The 20458-nt window shown below is 37.7% G+C and overlaps 3 protein-coding genes across 3 annotated transcripts; 1 reads left to right on the top strand and 2 right to left on the bottom strand.

Moving 5' to 3' along the window:
- Window positions 1-900: 900 nt before the first annotated feature.
- On the bottom strand, window positions 901-2783 carry LOC113494375. Its single transcript, XM_026872689.1, has one exon. The coding sequence runs from the start codon at window positions 2675-2677 to the stop codon at window positions 1571-1573; it is 1107 nt and encodes a 368-aa protein (XP_026728490.1). The 5' UTR covers window positions 2678-2783; the 3' UTR covers window positions 901-1570.
- Window positions 2784-6909: 4126 nt separating this feature from the next.
- On the top strand, window positions 6910-20369 carry LOC113494373 (oxysterol-binding protein-related protein 1-like). Its single transcript, XM_026872687.1, has 6 exons — window positions 6910-6979; window positions 10513-10630; window positions 11028-11228; window positions 12431-12648; window positions 16464-16645; window positions 20156-20369. The coding sequence occupies exons 1-6, from the start codon at window positions 6970-6972 to the stop codon at window positions 20339-20341; spliced, it is 915 nt and encodes a 304-aa protein (XP_026728488.1). The 5' UTR covers window positions 6910-6969; the 3' UTR covers window positions 20342-20369.
- LOC113494374 (dynein light chain roadblock-type 2-like) lies at window positions 13392-15989 on the bottom strand. The gene is made up of 4 exons (XM_026872688.1): window positions 15869-15989; window positions 15589-15667; window positions 14983-15083; window positions 13392-13578 (listed from the first exon to the last, which is right to left on the bottom strand). Exons 1-4 carry the CDS (start codon window positions 15890-15892, stop codon window positions 13471-13473), a joined length of 312 nt encoding a protein of 103 aa, XP_026728489.1. The 5' UTR covers window positions 15893-15989; the 3' UTR covers window positions 13392-13470.
- Window positions 20370-20458: the final 89 nt, after the last annotated feature.

The following is a 20458-nucleotide window of genomic DNA, read 5'->3' as shown; positions in this document are numbered from 1 at the left end:
GCGTCGATAACACAGCTACTGGTCTGTATCCACTGATGTCCGGTCCCGCCCTGCCCTTGGGCACTGGAATGACTCGCGTAATCTTCCACTTGTCTGGGAACTTCGCAGATTGAAGACAAGTGTTAAATACAAAAAGTAAAGGTTCCGCGAGTACCCTACCACAATCTTTAAAAAGGAACGCTGGTAAACCATCCGGGCCCGCAGATCGCTTCGGCTTGAGGCGGTCGAGAGCACTCCTAACATCCTTAAGACTAAGCTTATTTATTTGTAAACACTGGCTACCAGTGTCCCCCGCTTCAGCTGCCGCCTCTTCTGCGTCTAGTCGTGGCGGAGCATTACTATATACCGACTTAAAGTAACTCGCGAACTGCTCCGCACACTCCTCGTCCGACAAATACTGACCGTCCTTCACTATGTCCTGCCTAGCCGCTGTATTTTTCTGTGACCTTATATATTGCCAAAACGATCTAGGGTCTTTCGCGAACTGACCTTGAATAATAGTTTCGTGCTGCTTGCGCGCCATTTCTATTTGTTTTTTAATGAGTGACCTATATTCTGAATATTCGTGGTAGGTACTAGTTGATTTAGTGGTTTTATATATTTTATGTAGACTTGCTTTAATTTTTAAGTTTTTAATTATCTCATTAGTGTACCATTTGGGGTAAATATATCGCTGTTTAACACTTAATGTTTTCTTCGGAACACTTGCATCTAAAATGGTATTTATTTTATCATAAAATAGATTCAAAATATCGTCCACATCTCTCAGCTCATACATATCGGTCCAATCAGTATTTAATAACATAGAGTATAATAATTCATAATTCGCTTTAAAAAAATTCCAACGCGGTTTCCTAGAAATGCTTGCGCTGCCGGCGCTAGCGGGGCGGGGCGCGGGGCGCTCGCACCCGCGAGCCGCACGCACGCCGCGAGCGGCGGGTGGTGTGCGTCCACGGGCACGAGCGACCCGTCCGCCCTCACTACTGACACCTCGCTCAAACCCGTACTCAATACTAAATCTAGTTGCCTATTTAAACAATTAGAGACATTATTGTTTTGAGTGAATTCGCAAAAGGACAAAAAATACTCATAATAACTCCTCACATTTATCGGACACGAATAAAGGTTAAAATCACCTATCACAATAATTTGTTTATACTTAGTACATAGTTTCTCTAATATACCAAACAAAACCATATAATCATTCTCCGAACTACCAGGCGGAATATAAATCACTGAGCACAAAAATAAAAATCGTCTATTTAAGTAAACTGTTGCATTGACTAATTCAAAAACACAGCTGTCTATATCTACGTCACTCACGTACACTTGTCGCAGCTCGAACCGATGTGTGGCCACTAAAAGCGCGCCTCCCTGCTTTCGACCGTCCGCTCGGTCGCAGCGAAGTATTTTATAACCCGGCGGGATTAATTCTGCGTCATGTATAGAAGGGTTGCAACCCGACTCCGTGATTGCGTATATATCTGCATCCATTAATTCTACGCTACTTCTAAAGTCATTCAGCTTTGTTCGAAGCCCTCTAACATTTTGGTAGTAAATGTCAATGGTGTTAATTTGTTCCGGTTTTTGTGGAGTTTCGAAACCAAATCCACTCATTAAACTCGGTGTTTATGGGCCAGATTTCAGGCCGATTTAATTTCTGGAAACAGTTTTCAGGTACTTCTATTTTAAATGATGCATAATCTCTTTTAGTTTTATGAACGATTTTATCAACTTTTATATGCACATCAGGGCCACACACACTATTTACATGGTCTGTTATAGCTTCAATGGTAGTCTCAGGATGCAGGCGCCACACGTGCAAGTGTTTTTTTCGTTCCGTTGCTTGTATGGCTTTCAATTCCTTATTTGTTCCTACTGCTACGCTTTTAGGTGGTCTGTTATTTTTTTTCTTCGTAACTGTTGTCCAGCCCATTCCAGTGTCGCCCTCCTCTACATCCGTTTGTTCATGGGGTGTGCTCGTTGGTAAGGCAGTGATAACTGCCGATTCCGTTATCGGCAACACTGCGGCCTTCGTGGCCCCACCTTTATTATCTTTGTGCGTTGTGGTGGTGGTAGTTTTAGAAATTTTCTGTTTTTTTTTAGTATTAGAATTTTTCTGTTGGCTAGTTATTTCGGCGAACGTAGAAGGAGGGTTCTGGACTGTTTCGTTCGATATGTCACGAGTTTGTTTTGTAGCTACTTTTTCTTCCAGTACCCTCATCAGTTTCATAATACTATCTAAATCGGATCTTGTTTGGCTGAATTGATTCAACAAGACATTAATCGTTTCAGCTTGGCTGTCCATACGGACCATAATTTCAGCTCGAAACTCTCGTAATTCCTCAAGCAGCATTGAATCAGCATCCATTGTTGGTGAACAACAGGCCTGACTACCTCTCTTCATATTTATGTTATCAATGGGTGGGATGGAGGTGGTACCTTTAGATGCAGGTGTCCTAACGACAATCGGGGTATCCACGTTCCCTCTTTTCGGCATTAAGCATATACACTCAGGACAAACCCAAGTTAATTTATATTCTTCCGTATAAGACTTAAATACTTCCACATCAACCTCAAGACATGCTATATCGTAACTTTTCTTACACCTCCCATTGGAGCACTCCATAAAGCAGCGATCCACTATCATCGAGCCGCAAGCCCCACAGATCGGCATTATCTTGGTTATTGAGAATCAAAATTAGAGTCCAATAATTTGCAAATAACCGCCGCGCACTCCGCGTCCACCACGGTGCGACAAGTGTTGTCGCCTCGGAACAATAGATGGCGCTAATAAATATTATCTTCTAGGATTTCTCGTATTTTTATACGATTTTATATTATTCTTCTTAATAGTATCTTATATTTAATAAATCACTCTCATACCTTTTTACGGGTTTGCTTTATCATAAAATTTCACAACTTTGAATAAAAACAAACGGTTGCTGTTTGTTTACAATTTGAAATTTGTTCGTTGGTCACTTATTAATAATTATGAATAGTTTGGTGTTTTCACAAATTTATTCTGCACTTTAGTGGTTATTTTTAAGTTTTTTTTTTTTTTACTGTCTATATTCACTGTTTAAAATGTTGGTGCAAATATTAAATTTAAAAAAATAGTTCAATGACCTTTGAAGCGTCACTTAGTGTTCGTTTATTCCTGGTTATTTACACTTAAAAGTTCACTGTAATGTTTAATTCTTCAAGTAAATGGACGTATTTTAAACGTATGGAAGTAAGTTAACAAAGTTTTTATTGTAAAACAACACTTTTGAAAATATTTCTATTCATTTCGAACAGTTTGAAGGCGGGAATTTGAAAGTCATGTAAAAACAGATATTTTTCACTGTAATGATGAATGTTTTTTGTTCACTTCTTTTGCACTTATACACTGAAGCTAAATGAATATTTTAAGCACTACAAAAGGTCTAAAAGAACTTAACTACTAATTTTAAACTAATTTATTTACGGAGCTGATGTAAACATGGCGACAGCGCCATCTATCAAAAATAATCAAAATGTTATTGACCTCCAAAACTAATAATTTAGATTACATAACCTACATTGTCCAAAACTAACATTGAAAATATATAGTGTGGTAAGTACGGGATCTTAAGTTAAATTAAACCAGACTAAAATCTCTTGCGAATACCTATAACTTTAGTTGCCCCTAGTGCGGTTTGATACTACTGTATCTCGAATGAAACTCGATCGTATTTTTTTGTTTTATAAGTCTTTGATTTTATAACTGTTTTCTTTATTTATCCTTTACTTCCAGGTGCCTAGTTCTGTATTTTGCATGCTTGCTCCTCTTTGAAAGTGAACTATCCACTTAAATTATTAAAGACCTTATTTGTGTTTACAGTTCGTCTAGGTGTGCAAGTGAGGATGTATCGAGTACAAAGTCGAAGCTCATTTTACTGTAAGTCAAAATTAAAATCAAACGTTTTTATTTCAAGTAGGCCCATTGCACGCCATTCCAAAATGTCATGTGTATGGAGAAGAACCGGCAAGAAATATCATAAGCTACAGTTTCTTCTCTTTTAAAAATAAATATAACTACAGCACATCTTATACATTACTATTGGAGAATGCAAGAACAGCGTAAAATAGTCAAATGGTAAAAAAAAACTTTACCGATTTCTTAAATGTTTTCAATTAGCTTCATTTATCTTTTCATATCAACAGAAAGCTTTCGAGTTTAACACCAATGGTAGCGCTCTACTTGTTGTACAAAGTTAACACTCATAGGCCGATGTTTATCTTGCTAACAAATAAAACGGCCGAACTTCTGCCGAGCCCCAACAAGTCGACGCCCGAACACAACCTTTTTGGTACTTATCTTCAAGACAGCATCACTTGTGGTAAGCAGACATATATAATAATATACGTTGTTGTTACAACGAACATGTCCTTTGTATAACAGACAGTGGCAATTATGTAGGAACTATGTAAGGCATGGCAATCATTTGAAATAAATAGTTTTGAGGATTTACAAATAAATGAAAGCATATCATATCAAATCTCGAGTATTTAAGTTTCGAAATCTCCAACCTAAAATACGATACATCGATACATACAACAAATGGGTGTAAGAAAAACCAATTTCTCGGGTGGTCAAATGCATTTGAGAATTGGTACCCATAAATTTACTTGTCACCTTAAAAAATATGTCCATAACACCCGTTCCGTTGTTTCGGAAGGCACGTTAAATTGTGGGTCCCGGCTGTTATTCTTACATCTTTGACAGTCGTTACAGGTAGTCAGAAGCTTGAAAAGTCTGACAACCACTCTAACCAAGGGGTATCGTGTCGCCCAGGTAACTGGGTTGAGGAGGTCAGATAGGCAGTCGCTCCTCGTAAAAAACTGGTACTAAGCTGAAACCGGTTGGACTGGTAGCCGACCCCAACATAGTTGGGAAAAGGCTAGGCCGATGAATGTCATTATCTGTCGGTTACAGAAATACATCATTTGTAAAAATTTCGACTGTTTAGCTATCATGGTTCAAGAGATACAGCAAACACTGTTGATAGACGGATGGACTGAAACCGGACTATAAGTAATAGGGTTCCGTGTATACCCTTTGAGTATGGAAACCTAGAAATTATTCCTGGAAAAAGATGGTACTTGACAGTCTATCAGTAATGTCTCTTAAATTTCCGTAATTCTTAAAACCAGATCTTTATTCTAAGAAACAGATAAGCAATATCCGTTTACCTGAATGACGTATCTTTAAGTGACAAAGGACTAAAAATAATTCCTGATTAAATCGAAAGGACCTGACTTATAGATAAGGTTTAAAATTACTTGACTCTTTTCACCAACAGGATTATTTTCTAAAACTTGAATCGTTGCATTATGTAATCTTGATACATCAGTGTGATACGTCAATCAACATCTATAGAGAAAATGACAAGTACTTCCTCGATACTATGTCTTGGGCCACATGGAACCACCCTTGGGAACATGTCTAACAACACTCGCAATATGCACCGTTGATACAAAACGAACTAAATAAAAATCGCTCAATCCGTTTGCTAGCTATTATGCCACAGACAGACAACCACGTCAAACTAATAACACCCCTCTTTTAGCGTCGGGTGTTACTAAGACCTGACTATGTAGAGTGCTTTCTCACTTCTACCATTGTAATCATCCGTCATTCTATTTCGTAAGTCCGTCATTCTATTTAACACAACAATACACCCATTCACCAATTCCCGGCATAATAAATCCATCATCGGAGTGATTATCAGGGCAATTCGGCGGATATCAGACAAACCTTTGCCTCAGAATCGCGTTAAATTCTTTATTATGTTATCATTGACTCTTATCAGTTGATAGCGTTTACCGCACAGACCACATAACGGTATAGACAGTTCCAAATTTTAAGTGTAATGAGAGTGTAATCATTTCTTTAAGTGTAAGTGTGGTAAGTGCTTAATTTGCGGTTTTGTTAATATATACCTTTAAGGCGAAATATTCGTGTAAATTAATTAATTTTATCATCGTCAACCATTGTAGAAATGACACTAATATTGGAGGCGACTTTATAGTTTAATACGAGACTGTGAAGATCTTTATGAAAATATAAAAACAAAACTACAAAATTAAAAACATCCTGTTTTCAACTTTGTATAACAATCTTTAAAATTACGAGGACGTGTAAGGTCCCAAATAATTAAGATATTATAATTCTAGATGAGCTAAGTCTATATAGCGACTATAGAAGAGGTTTATAACATTGTCGCACACGTAATACGCTCGCATAGCGTTATGAATTGTCATGTTGATTGCACTTGTAAAAACCGCAAAAACATTAGGCATTGGAAATATCGAGCCTGATAACTAATAGGCTCATTCATTTATTCTACTAGATTTTTTCAGCGGCTCTGCCCGCGTGGTTGTCCCTTAGAGCTACAGGCATATTAAACTTCTTTAGTAGACCGATTGCTAAAGGCCTATTTCAGCTATCCAGGGTGTCAGCTATTCCTATTCCAAATTCAATCAAAATCGGTCAAGCTGTTTAAGTGTGAAGAGGTTACAAACATTCACACACAAACTTTCGCCTTTATAATATCAGTGTGGTTGTGACGATTCATTTAAGCGTTCTTGGGATTTCCGACTAGTTTCAGACCCAAGAAGAGTTCATCTGAGCGAACAACATGTGCATACTTGACAACAATTTTGCTTTCGTAAGCCGGCTTGTTGTCGGTAAAACGGTAATCACATTTTCCCATATTCACGCACAGTGCACTGAGTGCGTTTGGCGTTTTAATCAAGAAAAGACGCGGCAACAAGAAACAATAAAATAAATTATCACCTCTATACGTTCTGTGGTCTATCTGCCGATATTCGGAAAGGAACTGATATGTTTAAATCATTATCGTCTGTAAGTTGTCCACGCTGCACGCTGTGTTGTGTATTTGTGTAATAATGTGTTTTTAGTGTTCAAGTGTTTGGATTGCTATGGATAAAGGTAAGTAGAACAGCTAATTCTCTAAGTTGTTGTTTAAGTAGTATAAAGTCTAGACTTTAGATACAAAATAGTGCTTAGATAGTTGATTGGTAATGTGTTGGATCATCATTTGTTGTTATTGCGAAAGCATTTTGCACTATTTGTGATACTGAAATAATGGGTGCAATAGAGGTAGATATTCGAGTCTTAAATAGTTTTTTTTTTGTAATAGGTCGGTGTAGGCTGACTTCCATGACTGGCGTGCTTTTTTACATGGTACTGACTATTTAGGTAGAATGTAGTCTGTAGTCATTATTCATCATTGTAGCCAGTACTTAGTATTTAAGATTAAGCATTAGCTATCGAGAATCAAAAAGTTTTAAAGGGGCGCTCAACGGGTACATCAAATTGTTTTAAAAATCACGCGCATTTATCGGGATTTCCCGACTAGTTTTGGACCCAACCGGTCGCGGGCTTTGACGCGCGACCTCACCGCGTCTGCTCATGATTACGAGACATTGACCTGTCATTTCCATACATTCTTACGTTGGGTATGGAATCAAGTGTCTTTACAAATATTTGTACTTGAACAAATACTTAGTTCCTCTAAAACTGACGAGAACCGGCGAGTGCTAATATGTACCTAAACTTCACACCCGAGCGTCACGACTGGATATTTGCATATTGAACTGTGTTGAAGCTTCGTGTTATCTTATCCCCAGAACTAATAGCTTTAAACTCACCTTATATGATGCTTCTAGAGGTTCTAGATTATATGTAAATTTCTAGCCACCGGTTGCTGGTTGGTGATACAAGATAAAATTTAATATTAAAAACCCTCGATAGCTAGCCTCACAACTTTTTAATGGCTCGACTGATTTATATGAAACATGTCTAAGAATTTCGCACTTACTTCACCTTTAATACAAAACAAACCAAATTCAAGTCGCTCAATCCGTTCAGGATTTATATAATGCAATAATACTCATGAAATTCATGATACCCCTCTTTCTGCGTCGGGGTTTGTTAAATTTCAATTAATGTATGTAGGTAATATGATTGGCTGAAACTTTTGCAGTTCTTGTCATTACACAAGCAGGTCAATTCATCAATATAATTTCATAAAATACTTCACATTCAAGTTCATGTACCATAAAGTCTGTAAATACTTGGTAAAAGTGAGACAGCGCACTTCACTACACATACCAATGTCTCGCTCACACGACGGGACGTTCAGGTTAGAGAGCACATGTTAAATGAATGACTAAACAAGTTCGAAATATGAACGATCTTAAATAAATATTGTCACAATGTCTTATTTTTCTTTAAACTATGCTTCTGTGACCTTCAACCATTCAGCGTCGTCTTCACTTAGCGTCGCGTCGCGTATGCATGTAATTTTGTTAGACACGAGTCTTAAAACAATGACGAGTTAAGAAAATCTTCAATTTTTCACATTATAATTTAGTGTAGTTTATACCGGTCCAAAGCTAACTAAGTGCCTGCCCACATATCTCTCAAAGTATGAAAGAAAATTTGAATATATATATATATTTTTTTTATTGTTTCTCTTTTTGTCTGTGCGTTTGTACGAGATGAACTCAGCAATGGCTTGTAGGATTCAATTGCAGTTTTCTCTGACGAAGAAAAATACTTAATATTTGGTTTTCGTCACAGCGCATACATAAAATTTTTGTTCTCACGTTTTTATACCTTCACTTTTTTCGTTTGTTTGTTTGTCGTTCCGGTTGGGTTTTTGTGCTCAATTTTAAGGCACTTCCCGATGAGCTAGCAGGCTGAAACTTCTAAGGTAGCTTCAAACCCGATGACAATGCAATTTACAACAAGAAGAACAGCTTCACCGGTTTTTATCAAATTTAAATTAATACATTTAAAATCTTTTAGATTTTTAAATGTATTAATTTAATTGTCTAATCACTCATTTTCCTTTTACAATGTATATCCGGCTACTACATACATAATACAGCTATAAATAAAGTTGTTCTCATGTCATATATATTATATCTTGTGTTGTTGTGAATCATTTAGTCTTGACACTCGTCGGTGCGTCGACCTAATTTGTACTGATAATATTGTTATTGACTAATCTACGATTGTTGAGATAATAGGATATAGATAAACTGTGATGTTTAAATCGAGTAGGAAAATGTATCAGTGTGATAATTGTAATCAATGTTACTTTTTAATTCAGTTTAAAGAAAGCGATTATAAATTTGACTTCTTTTTTGGGTTTCGTACCCAAAGATGGCTCCGATGTTTTCCGCCTATCGCTGAAATTATCTATACCAATATAGATAATTTCTGTATATTTTAATTTTTAATTTCAATTTCTATGTTGAACTAAAATAAATATAACGAAATGGAGCTCCTTGTATTTATGCAATTTTCTTTTCTCACCTGTCCTTGGCGCTCGTCCTATTCATGTTTTTCTGTAGCATCTGTTCCTCACATCCCTGGCCCATATTTCGAACATTGGCCATACATCGAAAGATCGTGAGGAAACTTACACTTGACAGACTTGAGATTTTTTAAGGATGTGTTATATATATGTTAGAGATAACTAACTATTTGATAAATTTCGTAAGCAACACCACACTATTATAGCTCCATAGATGTCTTCAACTTGTTAGCTGTCAAATGTTGATTAATTGTCAATGTCAATGAGTCTGTCAGTAGTGCGTTCGTTCGTTTTGAGCTTCACTTGATCTCGGAACGGCGCCAGCGCCAGGTGTGCGCACTGACTGCTATGAAAAACCAACATGTCGGATATCAACGGCGACCACGCGGATAGCAATCCGTTTGAATTCGCAACATGTATGCCCATATGTACCTTCAAATTTTCAAAGGCCTACGCGCGCTTTAAATTCTAAAATCAGGCTGTACATCAACCATATGGCAACGAGAAGACCACATAACGTACTATATTTACCTACATTATGTAGCGATGTAAAAACTCGACTGTTACCGACTCCGCTAACACCGCCAAACCACATAATACCAATTTAATGGCGCGGAAAATGGACTTAAAAACCTCCGAACAAAGTTATTCTCTGAAGGCATTACGCTATAATTCATAAAGGGGTAGGCAGAGTGCATAATTTATGAACCTCTCGACATTTTGATATAGGCACATCCCGAATAGAATTTTTGCGTGAAATAAATATAATCAAATCAGTTTTTTTTTCTCGGCTTGTGTTATTCGCGTTTTGGGGATGTGATAATTTCGACCAACAGTGGGTTCATGAACATTGTTTTTTAAATTAAAACCTCAACTTTAAGCCTCTTGTCGGATGATTATTTTCACTGTTAAAGTAAAACCTTAAACTACCTTAGATGCATAATTGGTGAAATTTATGTCCTTGAGACCACCAGAGCAAACCAAAATGATTAGCAAAATAATCAATTATCATATTAGTGAATTTCTTACGACATCCTTAAACTACACACCGATGTGTTATTTTCACTTTTCACAGGGCAGGTGACCAGGCAGTACATATTTTTTAATCTACAACAGCGCTTGATTTTTCTTTCAGATTTAGAAAAAGGCGAGCAAGATGAAGACATCCAGCCGTTACTCAATCCGAGTGAGAGCGACCTCCTCCGATTACGACTGCAGAGACCACGGTACCTGGGGCTGGGAGCTGGACTACAGTATGTGTACTCAAATAATCTGATAAAAAATGAACTAAATTACACGTTGTTGGTTAAAACCATCATCGGATTTAACTTTTTCCAACTATGTTGTGGTCGGCTTACAGTCTAATTGTATGCAGCACGGTTCCATTGTATCAAAAGGAGAGACTGCCTATCTACACATCTGCGGCAGTCAGAAGCTAAGTAGACAGTCTAAAAACGTCGTATCGTGGCCTGGGTTGAGGAGGTCAGATTGGCAGTCGTCTCTTGTAAAAATATGATACTTAGCTGCATCCGATAAACTAGAAGCCGACCCCAACATAGTTGGGAAAAGGGTAGGATCATGAAATACCCTGACTTCAAGGAAAGAAATTAAACTAAATATCTTGTAATTAAATTAACATCATTTCCACAGGTCCAATCGTCCAATACTCTCAAAGCTGTCAATTCCCGACCTGACCCCATCGTCCATGGCGTCCACAGTGAACAGTACTCCCAACCTGGAGACCGGAGCCACCATGTCCAAGCACTGGAGGAGAGGCGACCGCCGCCTTCAGAGACTCAACACTGAACTGCTGGAAGCCATCGATGAACATGATATGGAGACCGTGGAAAAGTGAGTTGGGGAATTGAAGCTTTTCTGTTTTTGAGAATACTGTTTTTATGTTAGAAGTAGCAATGATACTTGGTTTTTCAACCTTCTTTAAGAGGGATAAGGTTCGCAATCGTGTGTATTTTTTTATACTTCCACCTCAGAGCATCGTACTGGATCACTTGCTTTTTGTTAGTTCTTGTGAACGTGAAATAGCTGATATTCTGTCCCATAAAATCAATTTCATCAATTTTAACTCGAAGACGGTTGTACGTTTTTGTTGTTAAAAATATTATTAGTAATGCACGTTGCAAATAGGTCTTGAAAGTGTCATTAAAGGCATCGAACGAAAATTGCAACAACATATAAACAAACAGATTTTTATATGTCAACTGCCACTATCCAATGACAATATTCACTTTGAGTGTATGTTAGTCTCATACCGAGATGATTAACTCCACATAATTATGAAGCTGTCTTAAACTAATTGCTTCCGAACTGCTGGGAGAACTACCACTTACGCAAAAAAAAAAAAAAAAAATATAACTGGAGACGTGAAAGAGACAGCACTCTACACCGGGTATAACGCTGTCCCGCTCGCACGAACTACAAAGATATCCTATCACAGATAGTGGTAGGGCTTCTGAACACGGCTCGCGTCTTGTAATTGTTCCACGACTAATTACACACACTTCATATGTGATTATCTTGTTACGTGAGCTGTTTAGCGAGACAAGACCATTTTGAGGTGCTGTAGTTGTAATGGGAGACAATTTAGTGTGATCTCCTGTTAAAATAGGTGGTTATCCCTAGGTAAGAAAGGCTATAAAGCTGAATATCTTGCTTAGTTAATATTTTATTCTGTTTTAAAGCTCTTTGTTACAAAGAAATGCCAAGTTTCTGGTAGAGGAAGACTTTCGTTTCAAACGACGCGACGTGTATCTAACTAGTTTATCGCTTGAAGCCCAAAATTAACAGGAATCGTGTGATCTTATAGCCTAGAGTGCAATAGGAAAATCTTATCTGAAAAAAACAAGTTCTAAAAAAAACATTCGCTGACACCGAGATCAATACCTTAAACCTAAATTAAACCTTTGGTTGCAATGAAATAAGACCTAAATTCAAAATTATATTTTTCCTCTTGATTCAGTATCGGTACTTATCTCGTTAGATCCACTTGGGTCTACAATCGCACCAAATAATACTGTGTATCTTTCATTCAACAGACTCCTCAACGCGGGCGCCAGTCCAAACGCGACCTGCCGTCTGAGCCTGGTCTCCGCGTGCCACGTAGCCGCCCTCATCGGAGGAGATGCCTTAAGCCTGCTCATAAAGTTCGGAGCCGAGAAGCTGAGGACCGACAAACTAGGAAGAACTCCTCTACATCTGGCTGCGTTTGCTGGAAACGCAAGACAAGTTGCTGTGCTGCTGGACTTTCCTGAAGGTAAGAATCTGACTGGAACTCTTCGCCTGTAGACAGGTAGGGTTTCGAGAGCTAAGGCTGATCGAATCAGTCTCATAAAATGTATTAGAATAAATTGACAAGATAAAGTCACGGAATTTTTCGAAAAGGAATGTCATTCTTATAAATTCAAAGTTTTATTTTCTAAAGCGATGTGAGATTGTCTAGGGTCTTAAGTACAATGATAAAAAAAAAAAAATTAGAAAGGGTCGCACCCATTTGAAGATCTTTTTTTTCCTTTACTTTAAATTCAGTTTATGGTAATTTTGTAATTATCTAGTTCTAAATTTTTAGTTGGAATAATGTATTTCACTTAGGTATTTTGGCTTAGGATAGTTTTTGCGTGGTGCTGACTTATTAATTAAAAACTTAGTGACAAAAAACCATAACAGCTGTATCTAAAGAACAATAAAACTAAATAAAATCAATAAATAGAAACGTTTAATAAATCTAAGCACCTAAATACATGCAAAACACTAACAAACAATAGCAACAAAACATTCACTGATATAAATTAATTACGACTGAACAATTTCGACATTCAAACCAAATGTTGAGAATCAAAGCTATATTAAGGATTAATCTAATACGTAATTAAGAACAATACTGAACAAGTTTCACCCTCAAGAATCATGCTGTCTCTATCACAATCTTGAGAAATGTACAGACAAATATACTTGGAACGCACTCTACAGTTCTTGTATACGACGACTTCTTGGATCAGTAGACCTTTGTCACGGATTGGAAAAGAGACAGCTACAAGTGATGTAGTGTTGTCTCGTTCTGACATGGACATTTGGTGGTTTAGTGCCTTCTCATGACGACAATGATGTGGAACTCACTGTCTGGTGCCACTACAGCCTCGGACTTCCTGGAGACCAGCCTCAGGACCACCAGCTCGTCAGTCACATCCTAGAATAATAGGACATCTTGGATTATGAGCGCTTATACTAGTATGAGTGCTTTGCATTTGTTGAAACGAAAGGCGCGATGTCTAGTGTGCTGTTTCTCGTGCTCAATGGCCATAGTGTATGTTTAGCCTAAAAGAAAAATCATATTTAAAAATAAGGATTTGTGACGCAAATTAAAGAGGCAATTTATCTTAATCTACAATGGATTTTACAAAACAGAAGAAAAAGTCGGCCAGGACAAACAGGAAGACAGAACAGAAAAAAACTATGTCAGTCAGCCTTCATTGACAACTAGACTAATAACAGTGCCTATTGCTTCACCGGAGGCCATGGGTTCGATTCCCACTTAGGAAAAATGTTTGTGTGATGAGTACAATAATTTATTCTGTGTCTGAGTGTTATTTTTCTATCATATCTATATAATATATATATTATAAGTATGTTTACCAGCTGTGTAGTACTCATAATACAAACTTTGCTTAGTTTGAAACCAGATGCCGCTGTGTGAAAGTTGTGGAATATGAAATTATTATATTATAACATTATAATTGCCTAGATCGAATCCAGTATCAAAGAAACCACAAGGAGATTAGATTCCTTGTGGAAAGCTTCGCGTGCTTAAATGTAATTTAACGAAAGACGAAAGTTTCGTCAACTAGGCTTCCTATCGTCAATTTGATAAAATAGTTTGTGGTACTGTTCTACTAAAACTGTGTAACGTTGATTATTCAAAAGTACCATTATTCTAAGTTACTTTGAAGTTCGTAATAGGATTGTAAGCAAAGCGCCTTAAATAAATTCCTGGTTAATTTCGAAGCTCGAAGCTACACGTAGACCGTTAGATGCCTCGCCAATTATGTTTTATTAATGTCCCGTTCAGATTTAAACTAATAGACTTAGAATATGTACGAAACTAAAAATTAATGAAAGAGGAACGAAAATCAGAGTCAATTTAAAAGTTTTATTGTTCCAAACTCACGCAAAGTAAAAATCGGATTGGATGCGTGGAAAAAAAATGGTCCTTGAATATTGTCTGCTCAAAAAGGGGCTATTTTCAATACTAAAAGATTGAAAACTTAAGTGACCTTCAAAAATAGAGCATACCTCCTACCATTACGACTCGCTAGAGCAAGATTGTATCCTTTTTAGGAGTTGGGAGAACGATCAACAAGCTCGACTGCTTCTACAACTGGAGCAGTCTTGATTCCAAAAAGAGGCAGCACGGTACCCTGCTAGACATATACCTATCTAAATAGTGCAAAAGACCCGGACCTTAACTTCCGCAACCAGTTCCAATCAGGCTTCCGTTTTAGGATACCGGACCATCGGGCTGGTGGTGAAGTGCGTTTGCCAATTTGTCCTACGGTTGTTTCTAATATCTTTAATATTTTTGTAACATACTTACAATTTCCTTAAGCGCGTTCGAGGCATGGTGCGAGAGGTTTCTCATATGATTCGAGTAGGTGGCAGCTGTCAAACTGTCCAGGGTTGTCGTCTCAGGGAAACCTACAAGTTATGTGTCTTATGGTAAATATGGTCAGACTGAAAGACGGCTGAAATACAGCTCAGAAAAAGAAGTTAGGTTTTTGTAATGTATTGCCAAGCAACGACAACGTTTAGTCCACAAGACTTTGAGACTTTCCGCTTCCTTCTCTTTTTTTTTTTTTTGTTCATGGGACAACTCACACACGGTTATCTGATCCCAAGCTAAGCAGAGCTTGTGTTATGGTAACCAGACAACTGATAAACTTACTTATATATTTCTAAATACATACATATTATAGATAAATTACACCCAGCCACCAGAACAAATGATCATGCTCATCACACAACATTTGTCCTGGGCGGGAATCGAACCCACGACCTCCGGTATAGCAGTCAGGGTCACTAACCACTAGACCAACAGGCCCGTCAACCGTTCTCTTTGGGTGTCCATGAGGATTCCCTCAAAAAAGTAGTCTTCATGTTTTAAGATATTTGTACCAGTAGCAGATTTAAACTTAGCACATACCTTCACAGTTAACTATAATTGTACCGACGACGTTTCCATTCTCGTTGATTCGCAACATGGTTTTTGTGGCTCCAGGGCCCTAGAAAAACGCTCTTATTTAACCATGTACTCAAATCGTCAAGTGAATTTAAGATTACTAATCTGGGTAATTACATAAATTAACAAGTAGAAGTATCGTGTGTTATTGATGACTGGGGAGAGAGAAAGACGTGATAATTTTCAAAATTATACAAAAACAAATTGATCATTTTGTTCTAATTCTGCCATAGTATGTACTCACCATAAAATTGTGGGCGATCTCCATGATTCCAACTTAAAAAAAGAGTTCACTTCTAAATAATCGCTTTTACGATGACAACTACAAAAACGCTTTGAAAAGTCTTCGGTCAATTGAAATTGACAGAAAATTTATATTTCCTTCTTTAGAGTAGTTGATATTGTATTCTTAACGGCCAGGTTGCCACCTGTTGTTTCAAGGAGGTACGAATGTAGTCAGGGATATTAACGGAGATTAAAACGATTATTAACTAATTGCGTTTGCATCGTAGGATTCAATTATAAATAAATAAAACTTGCTTGTCATTGGAGAGGCTTATGTCACGCCTGAGTGTTCTGAGATAGACTGGACTACTTTGATACACGAAAAGCAACCTCTTTTTAAATTAATGCCCGACACACATATTATCTTTTATTGAATCTCCTGTAATCCACAGTCTATAATGATAACCAAAGAATCCCTATACGTAAGTTCGATGTGTCCTATGTGTTTACAATATACTAAGACTGGCATTAAGTCCGCCTTATGTACCACAATTGTACATGAAAGTTTCAATAAGCAAGTATACATAAATGTACCAATAAAAATTGCCTTCTAGATATCCAAGAGAGGGTCGGCTCGGAGAGCATGTCCTCAGACACGGAGGAAGATGTGAAGAAGCTCTGCCCCACTATTAGAGAGCTGACCAACGTGCGCTGCGACCTCGGTGAGGTCAACTCACAGCTGCCGAAACCCTGGAGCGATAACATCGATCATGACTGCAGGGATATAACGGGACTCGTAAGTGGAGATATAATGTTTTTGGGGGTGAAACAGGAATACACTTAGACTATTTTCATTGTTGTGTGACCCATCTACAGTTTTCATACATTGATTGTTGACACCGTTAAATATTAAGACGTTTTGCGTCTGCTGCAGGTATTGGTGGTTATCCCATATTTAAGGCATTTTGACTCGACTCCTGCAGTAAGGAATTTAATCCTTGTGTCGCGCGGGGTTTACAAACATACAACTCACAAGCACAAAGACACCTGGACTAAGAACAAGCATTTGTGGATCACATAAATTCGAATCGGCGACACGTCGCTCACAGTGGGTTTGGCGTGATGACCTCAACCACTCGGCTATCTGTGCAGTTAAAATCAAAATTATAATTCTCTGCCATGAAATAGGAGAAATTAAGCGGAATGCTTTTTGTGTAAATATTGTCATGAAAATAATCAATGCTAAACCGAGTAAAGTTAAGACATATTCTTCAAGAAACACTTCATTTTCTAAGTAGTTTTGATGTTTAATTTCATGTTTGATTATTTGTTGCAGAATAAAAAAAAACTAATAAACTATCCCGGATCCGTAAATGGCGCTATTTCCGAGTCTTGTGGGCAAAATGCACAGGGGCTTTCCCGTCCCTTATACGAAAGTAAACAGAAACGTAATTGCAATCTACTGCGGTTCTAGAGGAAGCCGTTAAGCAACCCTCAAAATTGAACGGAATCATGATTGCTCCCAAATTTAATTAGAAAATAATTGTGCTTTCTCGGAGTATGTTCCGGATAGGGGTCCATCTATATAAGTGCATTGCTCATCGACCAAGATGCCTGTTTTCTCTGTAGAAAGCACTCTCTATTATTAGGTTTGTACTAAAGTGACCTAAAAAGACCAAGTGCAATTGAGCCCCCTATTTTAACCCCTGAGTTTGTTTCGACATTCCTTCTCATGGCAGTCAGATAGGTAGACTCCAGTGTTCTCAAAAAAGACATGTGATAGTGATGATATGTCTGACCTAAAAAATGAATGCTTTCATTTCATTTTATTAGACTCAGTTCAAACATATCACAAAATATATAAATACATATTTTCATTATTTGTAGTTACATAGGCAACTGATAATTTATTACTGTTATATATGAGAATTGCTCTCCTCAGTGCACTAACTTTATGTCAGTATGCATAAGCCCTAAGTCAACACTGCGTTATGTAACAAGGTACCACATCCAGTCATATTGTGATGTTAGTTACACCCACTTACCATGATTACTTGCGCCATTTTATTGTCATAGTTAAGTTTTAATCGCGTTAACTTAACTCCTGAGATCTTGAGACACACAAGTTTAGGTTAATGGATTGTTTCAGCTGTTCTTGAGCTTGCTTTGAAGCGAATGTAGATTTATGTGGTAGGTTTTTGTGGCCTGTTTTGTTTAGTGGTTAGAGAGAGGTCCAGAGGTCGTAGGTTCAGTTACCATCAAGGACAAATTCGCATGTGGTGAGCATGATCATTTGATCTGTTTCTGGGTGTAATTTATCTAAAACGTGTAGTATTTCGAAATATATTAGTATGTTTACAGGTGTGTAGTGCTCATAATACAAGTTTTATTTAGTTTGAGACTGGATGGCTTTGTGTGAAAATTGCGAAGTGTTATTAAAAGCAACTAATTATTAGACAAGCCCGATTACTGAACAAAGAAATACTTTCCTTGATATGTATTTTACCAACATAAAATATCACAATAATTTTTTTTACATTTTGTATTCGTATTAATACTAAGAACTACTACTAATTTGAGTCCTTAAAGTCTCAAATTTACTGTATGCATTCATAGAGCGGAAGCAGTTCATCTAAAAGCGCTTATATCTTAAATCATATTTAATCACTCCAACGCACTTTGCATTTCCAGGCTTAAACCTTGTTCCCCTCACTAGCTCACATCTTTAATCACGTCCGTACGATCCTTCCGTAAAATAATATCGTATACCCGGTACTCGCCGTTCAGATCACCTACTCTGACATCATACAGTATTATTATTCTATTAGTGAAAGCGTGACAGAGCACCACATCGTAGAGCGACATCTCTTTTCCACATCTTCAATGTTAGTTTGGGAGATGGTGGTAGGTCCTCAGTAATGCCGACACGTTTGATGGATGGCAAGACGTGGCCCAATGTCTTATAGAGCTGGCTAATGAAACCACGGACATTCCATAAGATCCACACGCCTGGAGTATTAGCTAATCGTAGCTTGCGATAACATTGCGATAGTGGTAGTCGAAAATGGAGGATTTCTTTGATGCAATTTTCTTTGTTTTGTTTTTCGCAAGTTGATAATACTGGTATTTAGTTGAGTGCACGGATAGTGGAGTAGTAAAGGTCATCACGGCAATCCCTGCGTATGCGAAGTGATGTGGGTTCGATTTGCGCGTAGTGCAAATGTTTATCTGATCCACAAAATCTGTGTATTTTTGTGTATGAATCGTTTTTTTTATCTTCTAAATGCGAAGTATTTGCCACATGTTTCTTTCGTTTTACGAGTTAAATTTCACGAGATGAATGGCAACCGTTGTATTGGTCAATTTTCGCTTTCAATTTTTGTTAACTTGCTATTGCTAGTTACTTGTTACCGCTGATCTTCTTCAACAAGATTGAGTTATTTCAACGTTGACGTGAAGAAAAGTAAGATGTTTCTGTCGGTCTGTCTTTGGATCGATAAGGTTTAATTCAGTTTTTTTTTGTCTAGATCTTATCAACTGCTTAGTCTGAAGTCTAGCGGATTATAGAAGACTTCTTAGTTTCCCACGTTTTTATACACTTACATTCTTGTTTGTATGTTTGTTTGTTTATTGTCCCGGTTAGATTTTTGCAACTCAATTTTGAGGCACTTCCCGACAAGCTGGCTGGCTTCAGAGTAGCTGAAACCCGATGACAATGCAATTTATAATTACAAAAACTTTAGCTCTATCCTGTGCCAAACTGTATCAACACTGACGGTGTATTTATACTTACATCCAATTCATCTGGACATATTCGACTGGGCTAGCTAATTGAATGATGATGTTATTAAAGTCCTGCAGTTCGATAAAGTATTGTTGTAACAGGGATACATGATTCGTGAAATTTTCACATTCTTGGTGACAGGCAGATTACGGAATATGGCGCTGTGTTTAATTTTTGTCTCGAAACTGTAAAACATTTACCTTAACATGCAAATAAACATTTTGAATTGAATTGAATAGACGACCTGCGTGGTCGAGTGGTGTACGCGCAGGTTTCAAGGTGTCGCTAGCTCTGAGGTCCGGGGTTCGATCCCCCGTCGGGTCAATGTAAAAATTCATATTTTCTACATTGTCTTGGGTCTGGGTGTTTGTAGTACCTTCGTTGTATTTAAATTCCATAACACAAGTGCTTTAGCAACTTTTTTTGGGTTCAGAACAATGTATGTGATGTTGCCCGCATTTATATTTATTTACATCTTAACCATCATTGAACGCAATACTCTATCAGCACAATTGTCCTCAGCTACCAATCTTCCAACCAGGCTGGACGCCACTGCACGTGGCCAGTTCTTGCGTCCGGCGCCACTGCACACGACTCCTGCTCGCTGCTGGTGCGGACCCTAACGTCACAGATCTAGAAGGTCGCACGCCTCTTGACGTCGCTGGCTACGCGTATTACTATAACCAAAATGTTGATGAGAAGAAGTAAGTAGATATATCTGTAATATTTTTTTAATCGATTAAATAAATCACTCCATTCAAATTTTATCAAAACCGGTCCAGCTGTTTTTATAGTTGTAAAATGCATTGCCATCGGGATGGAAGC

This window comes from Trichoplusia ni, chromosome 5, assembly GCF_003590095.1.
Source record: "Trichoplusia ni isolate ovarian cell line Hi5 chromosome 5, tn1, whole genome shotgun sequence".
Lineage (NCBI taxonomy): Eukaryota > Metazoa > Arthropoda > Insecta > Lepidoptera > Noctuidae > Trichoplusia > Trichoplusia ni.
The sequence above is the reverse complement of the archived record's forward strand: the minus strand, read 5'-3'. Positions and strand labels throughout refer to the sequence as shown.